Source organism: Taudactylus pleione, unplaced genomic scaffold (assembly GCF_031769625.1).
Source record: "Taudactylus pleione unplaced genomic scaffold, aTauple2 ptg000130l, whole genome shotgun sequence".
In the NCBI taxonomy this organism is placed as follows: domain Eukaryota; kingdom Metazoa; phylum Chordata; class Amphibia; order Anura; family Myobatrachidae; genus Taudactylus; species Taudactylus pleione.
This window is the reverse complement of record NW_028284532.1, coordinates 6045256-6066649: the sequence shown is the minus strand read 5'-3', so window position 1 is coordinate 6066649 and position 21394 is coordinate 6045256. Positions and strand designations below refer to the sequence as shown.

Here is a 21394-nt window from a genome sequence, read left to right as displayed (position 1 = left end):
TATTATCTGTGTTTGTGAATTGTGTGCGCAGTAGCCGCACGTGCATCAACAAAGTAGTGCCAAGCGTGCGCCTGTGTCATAAGTAAAGGGCCAGCTGGCTTGACCGTTAAAGGGTGCTGTAACCCCCAAAGTACACTCCAGTCCAAACCAAAAAAAATATATTTTCTGTGTTTGTGAATTGTGTGCGCAGTAGCCGCACGTGCATCAACAAAGTAGTGCCAAGCGTGCGCCTGTGTCATAAGTAAAGGGCCGGCTGGCTTGACCATTAAAGGGTGCTGTAACCCCCAAAGTACACTCCAGTCCAAACCAAAAAAAAAATTATTTTCTGTGTTTGTGAATTGTGTGCGCAGTAGCCGCACGTGCATCAACAAAGTAGTGCCAAGCGTGCGCCTGTGTCATAAGTAAAGGGTCGGCTGGCTTGACCGTTAAAGGGTGCTGTAACCCCCAAAGTACACTCCAGTCCAAACCAAAAAAAAAATTATTTTCTGTGTTTGTGAATTGTGTGCGCAGTAGCCGCACGTGCATCAACAAAGTAGTGCCAAGCGTGCGCCTGTGTCATAAGTAAAGGGCCGGCTGGCTTGATCGTTAAAGGGTGCTGTAACCCCCAAAGTACACTCCAAACCAAAAACATATATATTTTCTGTGTTTGTGAATTGTGTGCGCAGTAGCCGCACGTGCATCAACAAAGTAGTGCCAAGCGTGCGCCTGTGTCATAAGTAAAGGGCCAGCTGGCTTGACCGTTAAAGGGTGCTGTAACCCCCAAAGTACACTCCAGTCCAAACCAAAAAAAATATATTTTCTGTGTTTGTGAATTGTGTGCGCAGTAGCCGCACGTGCATCAACAAAGTAGTGCCAAGCGTGCGCCTGTGTCATAAGTAAAGGGCCGGCTGGCTTGACCATTAAAGGGTGCTGTAACCCCCAAAGTACACTCCAGTCCAAACCAAAAAAAAAATTATTTTCTGTGTTTGTGAATTGTGTGCGCAGTAGCCGCATGTGCATCAACAAAGTAGTGCCAAGCGTGCGCCTGTGTCATAAGTAAAGGGCCGGCTGGCTTGATCGTTAGAGGGTGCTGTAACCCCCAAAGTACACTCCAAACCAAAAACATATATATTTTCTGTGTTTGTGAATTGTGTGCGCAGTAGCCGCACGTGCATCAACAAAGTAGTGCCAAGCGTGCGCCTGTGTCATAAGTAAAGGGCCGGCTGGCTTAACCGTTAAAGGGTGCTGTAACCCCCAAAGTACACTCCAGTCCAAACCAAAAAAAAAATTATTTTCTGTGTTTGTGAATTGTGTGCGCAGTAGCCGCACGTGCATCAACAAAGTAGTGCCAAGCGTGCGCCTGTGTCATAAGTAAAGGGCCGGCTGGCTTGATCGTTAAAGGGTGCTGTAACCCCCAAAGTACACTCCAAACCAAAAACATATATATTTTCTGTGTTTGTGAATTGTGTGCGCAGTAGCCGCACGTGCATCAACAAAGAAGTGCCAAGCGTGCGCCTGTGTCATAAGTAAAGGGCCGGCTGGCTTGACCGTTAAAGGGTGCTGTAACCCCCAAAGTACACTCCAGTCCAAACCAAAAAAAAAATTATTTTCTGTGTTTGTGAATTGTGTGCGCAGTAGCCGCATGTGCATCAACAAAGTAGTGCCAAGCGTGCGCCTGTGTCATAAGTAAAGGGCCGGCTGGCTTGACCGTTAAAGGGTGCTGTAACCCCCAAAGTACACTCCAGTCCAAACCAAAAAAAAAATTAATTTCTGTGTTTGTGAATTGTGTGCGCAGTAGCCGCACGTGCATCAACAAAGTAGTGCCAAGCGTGCGCCTGTGTCATAAGTAAAGGGCCGGCTGGCTTGACCGTTAAAGGGTGCTGTAACCCCCAAAGTACACTCCAGTCCAAACCAAAAAAAAAATTATTTTCTGTGTTTGTGAATTGTGTGCGCAGTAGCCGCACGTGCATCAACAAAGTAGTGCCAAGCGTGCGCCTGTGTCATAAGTAAAGGGCCGGCTGGCTTGACCATTAAAGGGTTCTGTAACCCCCAAAGTACACTCCAGTCCAAACCAAAAAAAAAATTATTTTCTGTGTTTGTGAATTGTGTGCGCAGTAGCCGCACGTGCATCAACAAAGTAGTGCCAAGCGTGCGCCTGTGTCATAAGTAAAGGGCCGGCTGGCTTGATCGTTAAAGGGTGCTGTAACCCCCAAAGTACACTCCAAACCAAAAACATATATATTTTCTGTGTTTGTGAATTGTGTGCGCAGTAGCCGCACGTGCATCAACAAAGTAGTGCCAAGCGTGCGCCTGTGTCATAAGTAAAGGGCCGGCTGGCTTGACCGTTAAAGGGTGCTGTAACCCCCAAAGTACACTCCAGTCCAAACCAAAAAAAAATTTATTTTCTGTGTTTGTGAATTGTGTGCGCAGTAGCCGCACGTGCATCAACAAAGTAGTGCCAGGCGTGCGCCTGTGTCATAAGTAAAGGGCCGGCTGGCTTGATCGTTAAAGGGTGCTGTAACCCCCAAAGTACACTCCAAACCAAAAACATATATATTTTCTGTGTTTGTGAATTTTGTGCGCAGTAGCCGCACGTGCATCAACAAAGTAGTGCCAAGCGTGCGCCTGTCATAAGTAAAGGGCCGGCTGGCTTGACCGTTAAAGGGTGCTGTAACCCCCAAAGTACACTCCAGTCCAAACCAAAAAAAAAATTATTTTCTGTGTTTGTGAATTGTGTGCGCAGTAGCCGCATGTGCATCAACAAAGTAGTGCCAAGCGTGCGCCTGTGTCATAAGTAAAGGGCCGGCTGGCTTGACCGTTAAAGGGTGCTGTAACCCCCAAAGTACACTCCAGTCCAAACCAAAAAAAAAATTATTTTCTGTGTTTGTGAATTGTGTGCGCAGTAGCCGCACGTGCATCAACAAAGTAGTGCCAAGCGTGCGCCTGTGTCATAAGTAAAGGGCCGGCTGGCTTGACCGTTAAAGGGTGCTGTAACCCCCAAAGTACACTCCAGTCCAAACCCAAAAAAAATTATTTTCTGTGTTTGTGAATTGTGTGCGCAGTAGCCGCACGTGCATCAACAAAGTAGTGCCAAGCGTGTGCCTGTGTCATAAGTAAAGGGCCGGCTGGCTTGACCGTTAAAGGGTGCTGTAACCCCCAAAGTACACTCCAGTCCAAACCAAAAAAAAAATTATTTTCTGTGTTTGTGAATTGTGTGCGCAGTATCCGCACGTGCATCAACAAAGTAGTGCCAAGCGTGCGCCTGTGTCATAAGTAAAGGGCCGGCTGGCTTGATCGTTAAAGGGTGCTGTAACCCCCAAAGTACACTCCAGTCCAAACCAAAAAAAAAATTATTTTCTGTGTTTGTGAATTTTGTGCGCAGAATCCGCACGTGCATCAACAAAGTAGTGCCAAGCGTGCGCCTGTGTCATAAGTAAAGGGCCGGCTGGCTTGACCGTTAAAGGGTGCTGTAACCCCCAAAGTACACTCCAAACCAAAAACATATATATTTTCTGTGTTTAGAGACAACTTACCATTACCACCACCAAACACTGGCAGTCTGTCATTCACTTAGCGATGGATTCTTTTGTATGTGTAAGCGCAATGTGATCGTAGCGGGCGCGCAGTTAGGTGCATGCGCAATGTCAAACAATTGCTCGAGCTGCGTGAAAATTCCATTAGCAACCGTCTCTAAATCAAGCCCACAGTCTGTAAAATGACAGGAGCTGATTGGTTAGTACTTTATTTCTTTCCATTTTATCACTCTCCAAGGCTTAGTACATCTCTATATGTGGTGAAAAGGTAGCATTCCCTTTTTAATATAATTTGAAAGAATGTTGAGCACTCCAAAGAAATGGAAATGTAATGTCCCTGCACATGTAGAGCATGTGTGGTGGTTTTACTGAAGACTGGGTTTTAGCAGTGGTACTATTGCTGTTGTGTGGGGTTGCTGGTGGTATTGCTGTAATGTGGGGTTGCTGGTGGTATTGCTGTAGTGTGGGGTTGCTGGTGGTATTGTTGTAGTGTGGAGTTTGCAGTGGTGCAGTGGTGGTATTACTGTATTGTTAGGATCATAGAGGAAGTGGCATTGCTCTAGTTCAGGGTCGAAGGTGGTGGTGTTGGTCTAGTGCAGTGATTTCCAAACTTTGTTGAATCACGGCACACTAGAGTATCATCATTATTTTCATGACACCGGGAAAGCCGGGTCTATGAAGACCCGACTCCGGTGTGAGCGGCGCCGACTCGGGAATATCCCAAGTCGGCGCCGGCGAAATTCCGGGTCTGATCCAGATAGGAACTCTGTTCCAACTCCGGGTTGGATTCGGAATTTTGGTGGAGAAGGGGTAATATAGACTCCGAGAACATGCAAACTCGCTTGCTTTTCAGACTAAAAAAACTCCCATAATTTAAACTCTCACTTTAGTAAATATACCCCTTAGTAAAAATATCCCCTAAATTCCCACCAAAGACAACAGCTAAGCCCTTAGGCCTGTTTCAGAGGTGGACGCATTGTTGATGTAGGACATAAAGGAGCAATTCTTTTGTACTGTGCATGCATCCCGAATCTCTATAGAGACACATTTGCAATTTCAGATGCAGAAGTGGGTGGCTGGGAGACTTGCCCACTCTTCCGGGCGGCCAGAAGCGCCACCTGGGAGTCTCACGGCCATTCCGGGAAAGAAGGCAAGTATGAACATCACACCTGCCATAGGGCAAGTGCAAATGTCAGTGGTGCACGCCGATGGTGTTACTGTACTCTGTGCAGCAACACTGAAAGTTTCAGTGCTTGCAAATTCAGGTGCACACTAGTACACGAGGGGGAGGCTGAAACTAGCATTTGCATATTATTGCTGCCGCAACTCCACAAACAAATGCACCAGCGGCTGCAACTGCATGCACTTCTGAATCAGCCACATGGTTCAGTTAATAGATCCATTAATAATGTATACACATAAGTCCAATTGGATATTCAAAGTTCAAAGAAACAAATGTAGATTGTATTATTCCATTAGTGGAGTATTCCATTTTCTTTGTTATGTGCAGCAAAAGCAGTTTAAATCATTTGCCGACTTTTAATCTGCCCTCCCCGGGAGAAGCCCGGGGAGAGGCAGCAGCCGGGCAGTGATGGGAGCGGGGGTGGATCATTTGCATCATTAGACTCCGCCCCCCTTGGTAAAACCCTGTGAATCATGCATATTTTAACAGGGGGCTGGGCTAAATGATGCGATTATCATAGAATTGCGCCATTAATCCCCCGCCCCCTAAGGACGAACTGCGGATTTCAGGTAAGTTTCTTCCCATTTACTAGGAAGTGGGCGGGATGCGGGAGAAGGGCCTACACTTCCGATGGTGTGGGGGGGTTACCCGAAAAATCATGAGCCTCCCGCAACGTCCGAGAGTGTAGGCGAGTATGGTTTAAATGAATAACAGCAACGTGTTTCATTCACCTCCGTGGATTTTTATCAAGTTGAATGCCCTTCAATCAGTATCTCAATTTAAATAGTTTGACAGCTGCAGTTCATTTAACTCATATGACTGATATGATTTTTAATATGCACAAATATTCAAGTGTAATATTCAGATCAATGTATATAAACATTGTCAGATTATACTTATTGCTTTTTTTTACCTGTATATATACAGTATATACACAAACACACACACAGGCAAGACACAGGTGGCAAATGTATATTTGCAGTTTCAAGAAAGATTCAAAACTTTTTATTATTTATTAATTATCTCCCTTCTCTTTTCAGAGTTACACTTAGACATATCTGTCTTCACCATGTGGCTCCCTCTGCTGGTGGTGTTGGCTCTCATCCTCCTGTACAGATGGTACAGACAGAGTCAGATACTGGAGATTCTCACAGATAAATATGTTTTTATCACCGGATGTGACACTGGATTTGGGAACCTGCTGGCAAAGCAGCTGGACAGACGTGGAATGAGGGTTCTGGCTGCCTGTCTGACAGAGACAGGAGCTGAGAAACTGAAGAAGGAGACCTCCAGCAGACTGCAAACTGTAATACTGGATGTTACTGACAGTCAGAGTGTAAGCTCTGCTGCAGAATGGGTGTCTAGTATTGTTGGAGATAGAGGTGAGTTAAAGTTTTGCTATACTTATGTATAACAAAGCAAATAATAAAATTGCTGTCACATATGCAAATTCATTAGCAAGTTAGTTGTCCTAATAACTATCCATGAAAGCTTCAAATACAAAGTGAAATTCCAGGGGGTTTATTTATTTACTGAACATTGGGTGCTAAAGTGCTTCTGATCATGTTTATGCACAAAAGTTAAAAGGGCAATGATTTTGCTTGCTAAACATGGCTAATAAAAGCATTGCCATTTTAAACTTTCGGAAGTCATTTCCTTGGGGTACCCAATCAGAATGTCAGTCAGAATGTCGACATGGACATATGGATCTTGAAAAAGTTCCCAGAGAGGAGCGAAACGCGTCGAGGGGGGACTGACACTGTGTTCTTACTGTGGGAGGAATCGCCTTGGTGGATATATGGTGGCACACCTTTCAAAGTTTTATTCAACATAAGGAGCTGTTATCATTGCAAGCATCAGTCCATATGCTGTTTTTTAGATGAACTTGTTGGATACTCAGTATAGCTGATTATTGAGCGGTGAGCAATCGAATTTAACTGTATCTAAATATTGATACATATATTCCAGTTATGTAAAGCTGTCACAGTACTTGCAACAATTTTGCTGATAATTTATTCTCTACAGAGCTATTTTATCTATTAATATGTAAATTTTATTATGTGCGATAAATGTTTTGTGATTCAGAGAAGTTTGTCACGTGAATCAATCAATCAAGCATTATTATCTAGCAGCAGCGCACCCTAATCTTTCCTTTTTGTAGTTCTTGCTGTGTGTGTCAGACTAGCAACTGACCATAATGTATGCAGCGCTGTTGACAGTATAGGAGACCTATCACTATTATAATTTACATTATTATACTATAAATTTTAGCAATTTTGCAATACTATTATTTGTAATTTAAGGAGCGCCGTGTAAGAACTGAGATCTTCAGTTCATCTGTTAAGACCTTGGTTGTATTTTCATATATGGACATATGGTCGACATGTAAAATTACAACTTTTCACAAATGGCCACGTGGTTAAAATTTCGACATGTTAAAATTTGTCGACATTTAACATGTTGACACAAGAATGTTGACAATAAATTTTGTGTTATTTTTAGAGTAAGGGTAAAGGTTAGCGTTAGGGTATAGTAAGTCTTAGAGTAAGGGTAAGGGTTAGCATTAGCGTTAGGATACAATAAGTCTTAGGGTAAGGGTTAGAGTAAGGGTTAGAGTTAGGGTAAGGGTTAGAGTTACAGATTAGACTTACAAATGCAAAAAACTGTATGTTGATATTTTAAATGTTGACAATATGAACATGGTGATATTTTAATCATATCGACATTTGGACATATTGGACATATTGCTTGTCAACCTAATGTCCGTGTTGACATTCTGACTGTTGACATTCTGAACCTGTCGACATTCTGCATGTCGACTTGTCATACCACATCCTCCTTGGGAGTACTTCATTAAACATGTGGGATAGACTTTCTGGATTTGCTGTACATGGTAATGAGTGCAGAACATAAAGCAGGTTTTACAGGCCTAGCAAAGCACCTTTTATGAGATACACGGGTCTATTGTTAACATGGGAATTTATATACATTTTTGTATTAAAATATATGGCTGAGTGCACAATATACGCACATACCTGGCTGTCATTGCACAATATAGATGGTTTTATGGGGTTCAGCATTCAGCAAGTCAACAAGAGAATGTCAGCATGGTCTGAATGCCAACAGGGTCTACAAGTTGACATTTGATATGTTGATATTCACTATGTAGACACTAACACAACCTGGATATGTTCAACATGTTGACATTATGCATGTAGACAGTCAGAATGTCGACCATACAGCCTAACCCTACCGGTACCAAAACAATAACCGAACCTTAATCCCTTAGGCTGATAGACGTGTTCACATACAACTTACCTCTGTGCGTTACAAGTCGCTTTAAACATAATGCGTGAGCACTGTGCAACTCGTAGCGCTGAGCGTCTTTTCGTGCCACTTTTTCCTCCAAATGCATCTTATTCACAAAGCGAATAGGACACACAAGCAGCCTCTACTGATTAAAATGATATGCGGCATGCCTATATTCTGTGTGTGACTGCGGGTGAATCTGCATGTGAAATACTACGTTACAGTGTCAGCGGCTGTGGCAGATAAAAAGTCACATGAAAAGTCACTGGGCTCTGCCAAGTCATGCCAGGACATGGCGCAACTAAAAGGGCTGTTTACCGAGCAAGAAAGTAAGATGTACAGTATGTGGACACATCTGTATGTTCATAATGTCAGCATGAAACATCTAACATTTTGAACCTGTTGACATTCAGAAGCATTCGACATTACAGTCGACACTGAATTTCTGCATACCGGTTTTATGATATATAATTGTTTTTTTTATTCGTTTCATTTTCTTATTTTGCAAGTTTTGATATGAGCATGTGGGAGGCACAATTACTAAGAGTGTGTCCCTATGACAATACCAACTTTAAATATAGTCCTTTTAGCAATGTTTGTTTCTGGAAAATGTTTCTTATGGTTATATTTTGTAATAATATATTTTGAAGGATTTCGTTATATATACACTGTACCTACAATTTTTCTTACATCACTAACTTATTCCATAATATATTTTGCAGGACTCTGGGGTTTGGTTAATAATGCCGGAATTGCTGGTCCAATTGTTCCAAATGGGTGGCTGAAGAAGGATGATTTTATAAATGTTTTAAATGTGAATTTATTGGGGATGATTGATGTGACACTGACACTGCTGCCGCTTGTCAGGAGAGCTCAAGGAAGGATCGTTAATGTTGCCAGTATTCTTGGCAGAGTGGCACTTTTTCCAGGTGGTTACAATATCTCCAAATATGGCGTAGAAGCATTCTCTGACACACTAAGGTAACTACAGATTAATTATGCAGGATATATACTTAATAAACAAATGTGCTTGTTATGTCTAACACAGACATACTCAAAATGGGATACCTACATGAATTCAACAGTCACTACAGTATGTCAACAGTGACTGTAGGTTGAAACCAGTGGCGTAACTAGGGGTGGTCGAGCGGGTCAAGTGCCCTGGGCGCAGTGTCGGACCTGGCGGCGGGGGGAGGGGAGAAGGAGCGCCGCCACCTGCTGTCCAGGAGCAGCTAGCAGCAGATTCTTATTGGCTACTACACTCAGGCCCAATGCTCTGCCTTCCAGCTCCCGCAATGGGTGAAGAGAGAGACGTTATGATGTCCCTCCCATTTTGCTCAGCGCGAGGACCCGGGATGGAGCAGTCGGATGGCAGTGACCGCAGGAGCAGGGCATCAGGTAAGTAGTATTGTGTAGTGTGTGTTTGTGTGTGTGTCTTTATGACCAAGGGGCACTTCTACTGGGGGGACTGTATAAGGGGCACTACTAATGGTACTGTATAAGAGGCACTATATAAGGGGCACTGCATAAGGGGCACTACTACTGGGGGCATTGTATAAGGGACACTACTACTGGGGCACTGTATAAGGGGCACTGTATAAGGGGCACTGCATAAAGGGGCACGACTTCTGGGGGCACTGCATAAAGGGCACTACTGGAGGCACTACTACTGGGGGCACTATATAACGGCCACTACTACTGGGGGCACTACTACTGGGGCACTGTATAAGAGGCACTGCTTAAGGGACACTACTACTGGGGGCACTGTATAAGGGGCACTACTACTGGGAAACTGTATAAGGGGCTCTAAGACGGGCACTATTTAAGGGACACTGTATAAAGGGCACTGCATAAGGGGCACTACAACTGGGGGCACTGTATTAAGGGCACTACAACTGGGGGCACTGTATAAGGGGCACTACAACTGGGGGCACTGTATAAAGGGCACTACTACTGGGGGCACTGTATAAAGGGCACTGCTACTGGGGGCACTGTATAAAGGCCACTACTACTGGGGCACTGAATAAGGGGCACTACTACTGGAGGCATTAATATGGAATGGAAAAGAATGTTCCCAGAGTGACGAGAAACGGTGGTGTGTCATGTTGACATGCCCCCATTTTTCAGTGGCCACGCCCTTGTGGCATGTGGCCACGTTCATTTTTGGCGTGCACACACAGTTGGGGGAACGCCATTTTTCATCTTGCCCTGGGCGCCTAAGACCCTAGTTACGCCACTGGTCAAAACTAAAATATCGGCGCCAGTATCTCTACATAGTTGTAATGCTACTTAAAGCATTGTACCTGTGTGGGCAAATATAATGTCCACACTATGTCAGAATACTGACACCATCATTTTGTTTTTAACATACAGGTCTATGTACTAAGGAGAGAAATGGGTGACAAACGCTCAATGCAGAGAAAATACATGTGCATTCCGCTTCTTGATATTTACTATTGGATTTTCTCGGCTGTTGTGCTGCCAGCGCTAGCTATATGTGTGATTAGCATGCTGACATAGGATCCTATGGCAGCTCTAAGCACTTTATAAGTTACTAACCTGTCTGGTTATTGAACAACTCAAGTCTTCTCCTGCCCCAGCATTACAGAGAGGTAAGTATAACTATATATGGGTGCAGGGTGCGTGGTGTGGGCCCCCCTGGACCCATGTGCACCGCACACCCTGCACCCATTACAGATATGTCATTGGTTACTTTACGTTTACACTAGGCATAAAAAAATGTCAGCAATACTTATCCTCAAAGGGGCAGGGTTTAATAATTATCCATGAGTAGAATAGTTTGCGTCATCTGTTACTCTTTGCAGTGTACAACTAACATATTTATGTTTTTAGGCGGGAACTTAATGATTTTGACGTTAAAGTTTCCATAATTGAGCCAGGTGGCTTCAATACTGCCATTTCCAATTTGCCTTTGTTTAAGAAGAACTTAAGGGAGAAATGGGACTCTGTGCCAACTGAGACCAAAGAGAAATATGGAGAAAATTACTTACACAAATGTAAGATTTTATTAAAAGTCATTCTGATATAGTATTGAAGGAAGACTGAAATCAAGGGAGCAATTGGAGAGAGATAAAGTGGAGAGAGATAAAGGGTCTGATTCAGGTTGGATTGCAAGGCTGCGTTCGCACGCAGCCTGCCGATGTTTGCATTCTGCGCATGCGTATAAGATGCAGGGTGCGTGCGCCAACCGGCCGCTGCGATCAATAAGCGTTCGCAGTGAGTACGCAGAGTCTTCACACAGTGATTGACAGGAAGTGACCGTTTGAGGGTGGTGACGGGGGGTGGTCAGAGAAATGCAGGCGTGCCTGGGCGTTTAAATGTCATTACAGGAGCGTGCATAATTAAGCCCCTGCGATTGTATCCGCTGGCAGAGGTCTAGATGGTGACAGGAATTTTAGCAGTTTCTGCGTTAGGGTCAGGTCAACCACAACTGTGCGGATGGTTCCGATGTTACTCAATGTTACTAATGTTTTCGCTGACTTGCGGATGCATGTCATGGGAAGTGGGCGGCTTATTACAGTAGTGGGCGTCTTGGTGCAGAGCTGCGATTGCATTCATTAGCATATTTTCGCAGCGAGCAGGTGCATGTGAACGCAGCCTTGCGAACCAACTTGAATCAGAAACCAAAGTACTAACCAATCGGCTCCAAACTGTCATTTTTCAAACACAGCCTGCAAAATGACAGTTATAAGCTGATTGGTTGATACTTTATCTCTCTCCAAGCTTTGATAAATCTCCCCCAAGTTTTTTTATTTGCAGGAGAAATTCAAAATGTTATAACAACCTATCAATCACAAATATGCGCACTGATTTTATCAAGACACCATGAGAAAATGTAGCACTCTCTAACAAATAAGGCAATATTAGTTGGTCTGTACAGCTAATGATATTTGCATATTTAGAATTGCAGCAAATGTGCACTCCACTACCACTACACCTGGACTGAAATTGAATGCATTTGATTCCAGCAATCTTATGAGGCACCAGAGCACCTAAAGGGGCTTATCCATTACACAATTGTTTGAACGATCCGACCAAAACCAGGAGGTTTTGGTCGCATTGATCACAAAGTCATCTAATGGATAGCCGGCAAGGACCAGCGATGCGCATGCACGCTGGGTCCTTGCCAACCCCGACTATCTACGAAACATACTGGTCAACCTGATGACGATCGTCAGGTTCCACATGTTCCGTGATAGGAGGTCGGGATCCTGCACTGAGAGACGTTCAGTGAACGCCATTCAGTGCGGGCACCGCACCCGGCGACCTGAAGGACTGAACGCTAGTCGTTCAGTTTTTCAGGTCGCGTAATGGATAGGTCCCTTTAGTGTTTAAATACAGTAGCTTGCATGAGTCAGCATATTCAGTGACATTGCTTATTGTCATTAGGCCTGTGTTGTGTTACTAGTTTACAACAGTAGGTGGCAATATAGGGAAGTATGAGTACAATGGAATGTCAAGTCTGTTTTAATTTTGCTGGTCTTGTTAACTGGATCCTGAATTAGTGTAGTACATTGAAGGGGTTACGATTGTTATTTGCCCATCAATGGCAGCAGGCAACCATTGCTGAAAAATCTGCAATGGTTTGAGCCATCAATGGTTTGGCATATGCAAACAAGACAGTCCCCGAAGCTTGTACAGTATGCTGCCTCCTGCCTGGGGCTGGAAGTAGGGAGAGTCACATATTAAGCACTCATAAACTAAATGAGAGGGTGGAGCTTTCATCCTGTCTGACAGGACATCATTGACTAGAATACACCCATCATCTTCAACCCATGACTTCTATGTCTGCCACCCTGATCGGTGGAGGTGCAGCTCTAATGAAGAGTGCTGCAGGAAGAACATAGCTGTTAACATCAGGGCAAAACCATTGATGTGGGAGAACCATCGGCACCCTGTCATCTATGGACCAGCCAAGAGAGAAAGAGGAGGGAAATAGGGAGGGTAGCAGAGGGGAGGGACTAGGACGTGGGAAACCGATCCCAAATAGCGTAATTGAGAGTAGGTATTAAGTTACACATGGCAGGGTTTTATATTTTTCGGACGTAGAATTCCAGCCAACTCAACCAGATCGTCGAGTATATTTGAATCTTATCAGGAGAAGACATGATAATATCATCCATAGACCTATACATTTCAATTCTTTGAAACCATTCAAGAAGGTTTGGGGGTGAAATAGATTTCCAGTGCACGGGATAACAGCCTTGGCTGCACTATTGAAATATTTCAAAAGCGATTTTTTTTTTATACACAGATAATGGAAAATTATGTAGGTTTAAAAGCCAGAATTCTGGTCCATCTGAGACATGTGAACCAAATATTTCATGTGCAAACAAAATCACCTCATCCCAAAATACCTTCAAAAAACAGGACAGGACCGCCATATATGAAGGGGAATTCCCAAATCTGCCCCACACCTCTGGATAAAAAGGATGGCTATCAAAACCATCGAGACTTTAAGATGAGTCTCAAGGGAAAGGATATTGGAGGAATTTTCCAAGATTTTTCAAATATAGACTTCCACTGAAGAATGCTGATATCCATGCCAAGTTCCTTTTCCCAATTTTTTGTGAATTTGGGTAATGTAGAAAAATTATTCTCAATTAAAAATTTGTATATAATTGATAATATATGAGAGGAAAAGGTCTGAGACACCACCAACTGCTCAAAAGGCTTTAAATCTCGAGTCCCTGCTGAACGGAGATCTTTTGTCATAAGGAAATGTTTAATCTGGAGATAACACCATATCTCCTTATTTGGGAGAGACCACTTAGCCTGCATGTTATATGACTCCAGAGGAGTAACTACCCAATTCGTGAGATGCCTGTATCGAGACCCAGGGAGGGAATGTGGGATTGTCGAGCAACAAAGGGGAATAGGTCAAGGAAATATACTCCTTGCCACTAAGATGCTTCCAAACTGTGAGAGTCAGCCCAATGGTTGGATATGAGACCCCAGGTGCAGGGCCGGATTAAGGTCTGTGGGGGCCCAGGGGCAACAAACTTGTGGGGGGCCCTATATACCACCGTTTCTTGTCACACTACAAAAAATTTGTTTTCATTCTATTCACCTTAATGCCCCCAGTAGTAATGCCCTTCTTGCAATGCCCACTGTAGAAGTGCCCCTTATGCAATGTCCCCAGTAATGGCTTCCCCCTATGCAGTGCCCCCTGTAGTAGTGCCCCTTATGCAGTGCCCCCAGTAGTGGTCCCCCCATATGCAGTGCCCCTTATATAGTGCCCCCAGTAGTGGTCCCCCCTATCCAGTGCCAGTTATATAGTGCCCCCAGTAGAGGTCCCCCCTATACAGTGCCCCCAGTAGTGGTCCCCCTTATACAGTGCCCCCAGTAGTGGTCCCCCCTATGCAGTGCCCCTTATATAGTGCCCCCAGTAGTAGTCCCCCCTATGCATTGCCCCTGGAGTAGTCTCCCCTATACAGTGCCCCAGTAGTAGTCCCCCCTATGCATTGCCACCAGTAGTAGTCCCCTATTCAGGCCCCCCATGAAGCGGCCTCCCTATACAGTGACCCCTGTAGTAGCCCCTCTATACAGTGTCATTGCCTCTAACACACACACACACACACAAAGAAAAAAAAAAACTGAATCCCCGCTCCTGACGCGACTGTAGCTGTCCGCTCCAAGTCCTGGCACGCTCTCTCCTGCACCATGGGAGAGACGTCATGACGTCTCTCCCATCACCCGCTGCAGGGAAGCTGGAAGGCGGAGCACATGAGTGAGCTCCAGCCGGCTTCCTCCGTTGACTCAGCAGCCTATAAGAGTCTGTCTGACTCTCATCGGCTGCTATTACAAACACACAGCCGCCGCTGTGCAAACAGGGGGCCCCCGGTAGTGGGGGCCCCTCTGTGTGTGGTGGCCCAGGGATGAACGCCCCTGTCACCCCCCCCCCCTTAATCCAGCCCTGCCCAGGTGGACTAGAAAGCCAAAGCAAATCTGTTAATGGACATTTGATAAAGGAGCCTTAGAAAGATACCCATTGTTTTGTGGATGTTGGCCGAGAACAATCATACTGTATATTCTACTCAACATTCTGTAACTGCATCATAATAAATGCCAAAATGGGGAAGTTGGAGACTACCCAAATGCCTCTTCCTGAACAAAATATCATGTTTAAACCGTGGAGTTTTCCCATTCCACACAAAATGTCTCACCATCTGCAAACCAACTACTTGGGAACAACACTGGAATAGATAGAGTATACGAGGCAAGATATTCATTTTAATCACATTCACCCTCCCAATCCACGAAATGTACCTACTGGACCAAGAGGTACTGTAAGCTCATGTTGAATTTTCGCAAGGATGGGAGTAAAATTAAGCGAGTGGACTTGAAAGATTTCAGGGGAGAAGCACACCAAGGTATTTTAAATTTGAAGGATGCCATTTAAATGGAAGAGCCTGTTGCAAACCAATTAGAACATCAGGAGGGATGTTAAGATTTAGTGCCACTGATTTAGAATAATTAATTTTAAAAAGGGCAGTTCTCCAAAGGTTTCAAACTCCTTCATCAGGTTAGGGAGGGAAACTGTGGGGTTGGTAATAATCGCCAAAAGATCATCTGCGAAAAGTGACAATTATATACAGAGACTCCTACCCGTAGGCCTAAAATGTTGGGGTTGGCCGTATGGGCCTTGTCAGCAGGAGCGTTTCCGTCACGGGCCCTCTCCTCTCCTTCCGGCGGCCAGCTACGCACTGAGCGGTACGCGGCCAGCTCCGCACTTATGGACTCTGGGCACTAGAGTGTGCTCACAGCCTATAGTACATGCGCAGGTCACCGGGAAAATGGCCATGGTGGCCATTTTCCCTGTACTGCACATACAATAGGAAAATGGTTGCAGCGGTCATTTTCCAGCCGTTTTTTACAGGCACAGACACCAGAGCTGACGTGGGACTCCAGAGAGGAAAGTTTTATGGGTGCAGGGTGTGCGGTGCAGGCCTGGACCCACGGGTTCATGTGCACCACACACCCTGCACCCATTATAAATACGCCCCTGCTTGTCAGAGCTTTCATGCATAATACAAATATCAGTGAAGATAGTGGACGGCTATGGTACAGTTTAAGCCCATGTACCCCTTCGCCTTGGTGCAAAAAGTACACTTATTTACAGTGATCTATTGTGCTACAAGATATCTAACATGGTAAGAGTCCAATGAATGCTTATTTGACTCATTACAGTAATTCCTCATAGTAAAAATAAAATTATTTAAAAACAAGTAAACTAAATTAAACAAATCTTATACAGTAAAGAGGTAAAGTGATCTCAGGGTCTTCCTCGATTTCTCTCCCAACACAACACAACAGTGCATAAATGTTATGCTGATGAAGGTTGATTTAAACCGTGGTGGATTTTACTGTAGCTTTATCTATTCAACTGTTGTCTGGTTCTTATCCCAACTTATTTCCATCTGCAAGAAATCAGAAAGAAAGATATGATAAATCTATGTAATTTTGTTTCTGGATCATTCACTAGAGATACTCACAGAGGTAGAGAAGTAGTATTTGTAGGTATGCAGCCTTGATGTCAACATTTACAATGTCAACACTGTAATGTCAAATGGTTCAGAATGTCAACATGTCCATAATGTTGTTATGTTCAAAATGTCAACATTATGAACATATCAGCGTTAGGGTTTGAGTTTTGTGTTAGGATTAGGCTGCGGTTAGGGTTAGATAGTATTGTCAACATTCTCACCATTAACGTTTATAATGACATTATGGCAGTACCGACAATGTGAATGTCAAATGTCAATGTTGCGACCCAGTCGAGATTCACATTGTCAACATTCAGTCCGTCTGAATGTCAACATAATGAATCTTAAACTCATAGACCATACCTGATTTTTTAGGTATATTACTGGAATTGCACAAATTATACATAGGCACCCCAAGCTATCTGTGTCCCCGCATTAGCTGTAACCAGCCTAGGATTTCAGCAATGGTGCTGGTTTCATTGGGGGTGGAATTTGTCATTTGTAACCTTTATCTATATATACTGTTTAATCGTCAGTCATTACCATCAAGTTCTTGGTGAGGGAATCAGTCGGGAAGCCGATGGACGGAATCCCGACCGCCAGCTTCCCGACTGTATAATGCCGGCAAGGGTTAAATGACAGGCGTCGAAATCCCGACGCCTGTCATTTTCCCTAAGCCGGGAGACTGACACCCGGCTTACCGATCGAAGGTAAGTCGGGCGACGGGCGCGGACAGCCGTGGGGGGGGTTAGGTTTAGGATTCCCGGGGGAGGGGACTTAGGTTAGTTTTAAGCTAGGGGAAGGGGGGTTAGGGTTAGGCACCCCTGGGGAAAGGTTAGGGTTAGGCACCCCCCCGGTTTTGGCACTTAGAGGGGGGATTAGGGTTAGGCACTTAGGGGGGAGGTTAGGGTTAGGCACCCCTAAGGGAGGGTTAGGGGGGAAAATAGATTAGTGAATACTTACCTTGGGACAATCGGGATTTTCATCCTTGCCGGGCTGCCGCTGTCGGGATTTGAACCACCGGGCATGCGGCCGGCGGGAAATTATACTGAATCCCTTGGTGATGATTGGTGTATCTAGTTCATGATCTCATCGACATATACTCAAATTGCTTCCAGATATTCAATCTTACACAGTATTTTGGGCAGGTTGTGCAGCACCTTAACATGCATGCAATTTTAAAAATTGCAATTTTGTGGGTGTATTTTTATATATATATGTGGTTCTAAATTGTGTCTAAAGTCCAGTGGTGCCCAAACTTTTTCTGAATCACGGCACCCTAGTGCATCAGAATTGTTTTTACGACACCCTTAAGCCAAAAGTTTGTTATTGAAAAAAAAATTTGTGAAGTAGTACAGTGAAATAAATTGTGCTTACCTGTCAAAATTAGGTATGGTTATATAGTGGTGGACAGGTTTGTGCTTCTGTTTGTGCACATATTTACATTACATTGACCATAAAGAATTTGATTTGGTGCTGGACAACCAACCTGAGGACCCCTGTAAGTATCCCGAGACACCCCATGGTGCCGCAGTGCAAAGTTTGGGAACCACTGGCTTAGTCTATTTAAGACATACTGTATTTACTGTACTGTATTTATGAAAGCTCAGAGAGATATAAAAATGTGATAGATAAAGTACCAACCAATCAGCTTCTAACTTACATTTTGCATACTCTGTTTGAAAAATAACAGGAGCTGATTGGTTGGTACTTTATTTCTCACAATTGTATCTCTCTTCAAGCTTTGATTAATACCCCCTGTAGTCTTATCCAGTGTGCAATATATAGATAACAAAAGTGCAACTCAGATAAAATGGGATCTTACCTTCTCTTTCTGATGTTTAACCTATTCTGTATATTGCCATCCATAGCCCTACAGTATATATCCACCACCTCACCAGCTTCTGCCCCTCGTGCCCTCCTCAGTAGTCTGTGCCCCTCATGCCCTTCTCCATAATTGCTTAGGCCCCACATGCACACCTGCTCAATTATTATGGTCCATACCACTGTTGTGTGGGAGCCCCAAGGTAAGCGTCCCTGCTCCCCTGCCTATATTGAAGAGAACCAAGAACTATTGTCTTAAGAAACATGCAACAAGTGGCTTTTCTCCCATACAATATATAAATGTATATTGCAATATGCTAGCATTGTCTGCCCCAATAAAACATTCTCAGCTGTTCATTGATGAACTACTGTAAGTAATAAAAAAGTTATTATAGATTTAGTGGACAGATAGGGGTCAATCCAATTCCACACGATGTGCTCGCAGGTCCGAGTCATCATGACAACGGGTGCACTTGACGGTAGCCCGAATTCGCATGAAAGTGCTCGCAGCTCCATAGGGCTCTGAGCAAAATTATGCAAATTTGCAACCCCATAGAATATTATTACTATTATAGTTATATTATTTATAGTTCACCACAAAATATTTGCAGTGTACAGTGATAAGAACACAATTATATGAATCTATTATATAATCTCCCACAGTGTCAGTCTAGCACAGGCTCAGGAGAGAGAGAGCTGCAGGGATGTGTGGTAGGGTGGTAAGGGGGGCTTCTTCTCTCCACTTTGCAGCATCTGCCTTTTCACCAGCAAAGCTGAATATTAATCTCCACTATAAGAGCCTGCATGACTCCATCCCTGCTACAGAGATCATACAGACTTACACATGAGCTTAATGCATTCAGTGCCATGCAATAATATTCATAGAAATCTGTAGTGTGAAGTGAGAAGATAATGAAAAGTATTATTATGTTTATAGGGTACAAAGTCATTGTACAGATTTTATTCTGTTTGTTTTAAAGTCATTATGAGTTTTGAAGCTGTTGCCATGTGGATGTGAGAAGAAAGTTGGGTGGCAGAGAGACAGAGAAAGACAGGGAAAGAGGGGGAAAGACAGAAAATGGAAAAGACAGAGAGACAGAGAAAGACAGAGAAAGAGCGGAAAGACAGAAAAGGGAAAAGACAGAGAGACAGAGAAAGACAGGGAAAGAGGGAAAGACAGAAAAGGGAAAAGACAGAGAGACAGAGAAAGACAGAGAAAGAGGGGGAAAGACAGAAAAGGGAAAAGACAGAGACAGAGAGATTAGAAGGGAAGGCAAAATAATAAGAGGGGGCACAGAGAACACGAGACTGATAACTACTTACACTCACGTTTTACATAATACATTACTATATGATTTTATAATTTGCTTTTAATGTCCAAATAAAAGTTATATTTTATTAGTTACTGCTTGTTTGAGTGCCCTGTTATTGGAATACTAATCTTATCCTTGCACATCAGATAGAGTTATCTATTCATTTTTGCGTGCTTGTGTCCCGGTAAATGATGGGTAAAAATAGATATCGCAAATATATACAATATCAAAACATCAAGTGCAGAGTTTGTGTAAAACACACACACACACATATATATATATATATATATATATATATAAAACAAATTAATGTAATTTGATTCCATTATGTAAAAAAGTAATATGTGAAATATGCCAAGTTAGGTAAAAAAAAAATGTAACACTTATGTATATATTTGTTTTTTTTCCACTCTTTGAATCTCTATAAAAGTGTGATACTTTTGTAATAGCGTACCTTAAAATAAGTTACAAAAGTTTTACATTTTAATCACATTTACAAATTATGGTTATTTGTATTTTGCATAGCATCCCTAAACTGTCATACATTTGCATAGGCATAGAGTTTTGCAAATCAAGTGAATATTTATTAAATATTAATAATTTTATATAATATATTGTATGTATATAGGGCTACAGAATATAGAAGATATGACTAATTCAGGCTCTTCCAAAATCTTCCGAGTAACAAACTGTATGGAGCATGCACTGACCGCTTGTCACCCATGGACACGATACGCTGCTGGATGGGATGCTAAACTATTTGTCATTCCCCTTTCCTACCTGCCTACTTTCATTAGTGACTATGTGGCATCTTGGAATGCACCAAAACCAGCAAGAAGAGAACATTAGGATACAAAAGAACAGAACATTCAGGTGAGTGGTAAAGCACAAACACACTTTTGCTAAAGGAGCCAATTAGTTAAAAGCATAAGTGGGGGCAAGAGCTGACTCAACTGTCTTTTTGTTTTGTGTACATTTAGGCCATTTAAATTGCCACAGAGCTGGTACCATGTATAATATGGGAGTTACCCAGCACAGGCTTATTTCTTTTTATTTTCTTTGATTCAAACTATGTCTAAAGAAGTCTTGGCTGCTGTCTATAAAGCCCAGGGTTGAGCCGAACCTATTTAATATGATACTGTATGTGCATTCTCCCCCTCCCTCATCCCTGCACACAATCCTACCTCCTAATTGACATCCTCCTCTGTTTTTCACTATCCCATCTGGTTGTAGTATGCACACCTGTGCTCTCTGCCAGTGAAGGTGTTGGAATGCTGCTGCACCTGTGAGCCAGCTTAAGGGAAGCTCCTCTCCTTAGATATGCTGGTTAGCTTTCTAGTGTTCAGTTTGGCCAGACATGAGTGCTGTGAGGCACTGTGGTGTGTGTTCAGGCACTGTTGTAAAAAAATAATAACATTTTAAAATGTGTGTTAAAAATATAAAAAATATACCGTCATTAGGGTGCCATTCTTATACTAGGGGCGCTGTGCGGTTATAAAAAAAATTATAACATTTTAAAACTTGTGTGTTAAAAAATATAACGTCAGTAGGGTGCCACCCTTAAGTTAGAGTGCTGTGAGGCACTGTGTTGTGTGTTCAGGCACAGTTATTATAAAAAATAATAAAATTTTAAAACTTGTGTGTTAAAAAATATAACGCCATTAGGGTGCCAACTAGAGATGTGCGCGGACCCCTGTATATTGTTGTTTGGTTCTATCATCGTGTTTTGGTTTTGCCAAAACCACT

General features: G+C 43.3%; 1 protein-coding gene across 1 annotated transcript; it reads left to right on the top strand.

The window, feature by feature from the left end:
- The first annotated feature begins 5764 nt into the window (after positions 1–5764).
- On the top strand, positions 5765–20497 carry LOC148523545 (retinol dehydrogenase 7-like). Its single transcript, XM_088473127.1, has 4 exons — positions 5765–6077; positions 8727–8985; positions 10858–11021; positions 20277–20497. The coding sequence occupies exons 1-4, from the start codon at positions 5765–5767 to the stop codon at positions 20495–20497; spliced, it is 957 nt and encodes a 318-aa protein (XP_088329253.1).
- Positions 20498–21394: the final 897 nt, after the last annotated feature.

Coding starts and splice junctions, on each gene's coding strand:
- LOC148523545 (XM_088473127.1), top strand. CDS start 5,765: ATGTGGCTCCCTCTGCTGGTGGTGTTGGCTCTCATCCTCCTGTACAGA. Junction 8,986..10,857: donor GCATTCTCTGACACACTAAG/GTAACTACAGAT, acceptor TTATGTTTTTAG/GCGGGAACTTAATGATTTTG. Junction 11,022..20,276: donor AGAAAATTACTTACACAAAT/GTAAGATTTTAT, acceptor GTATGTATATAG/GGCTACAGAATATAGAAGAT.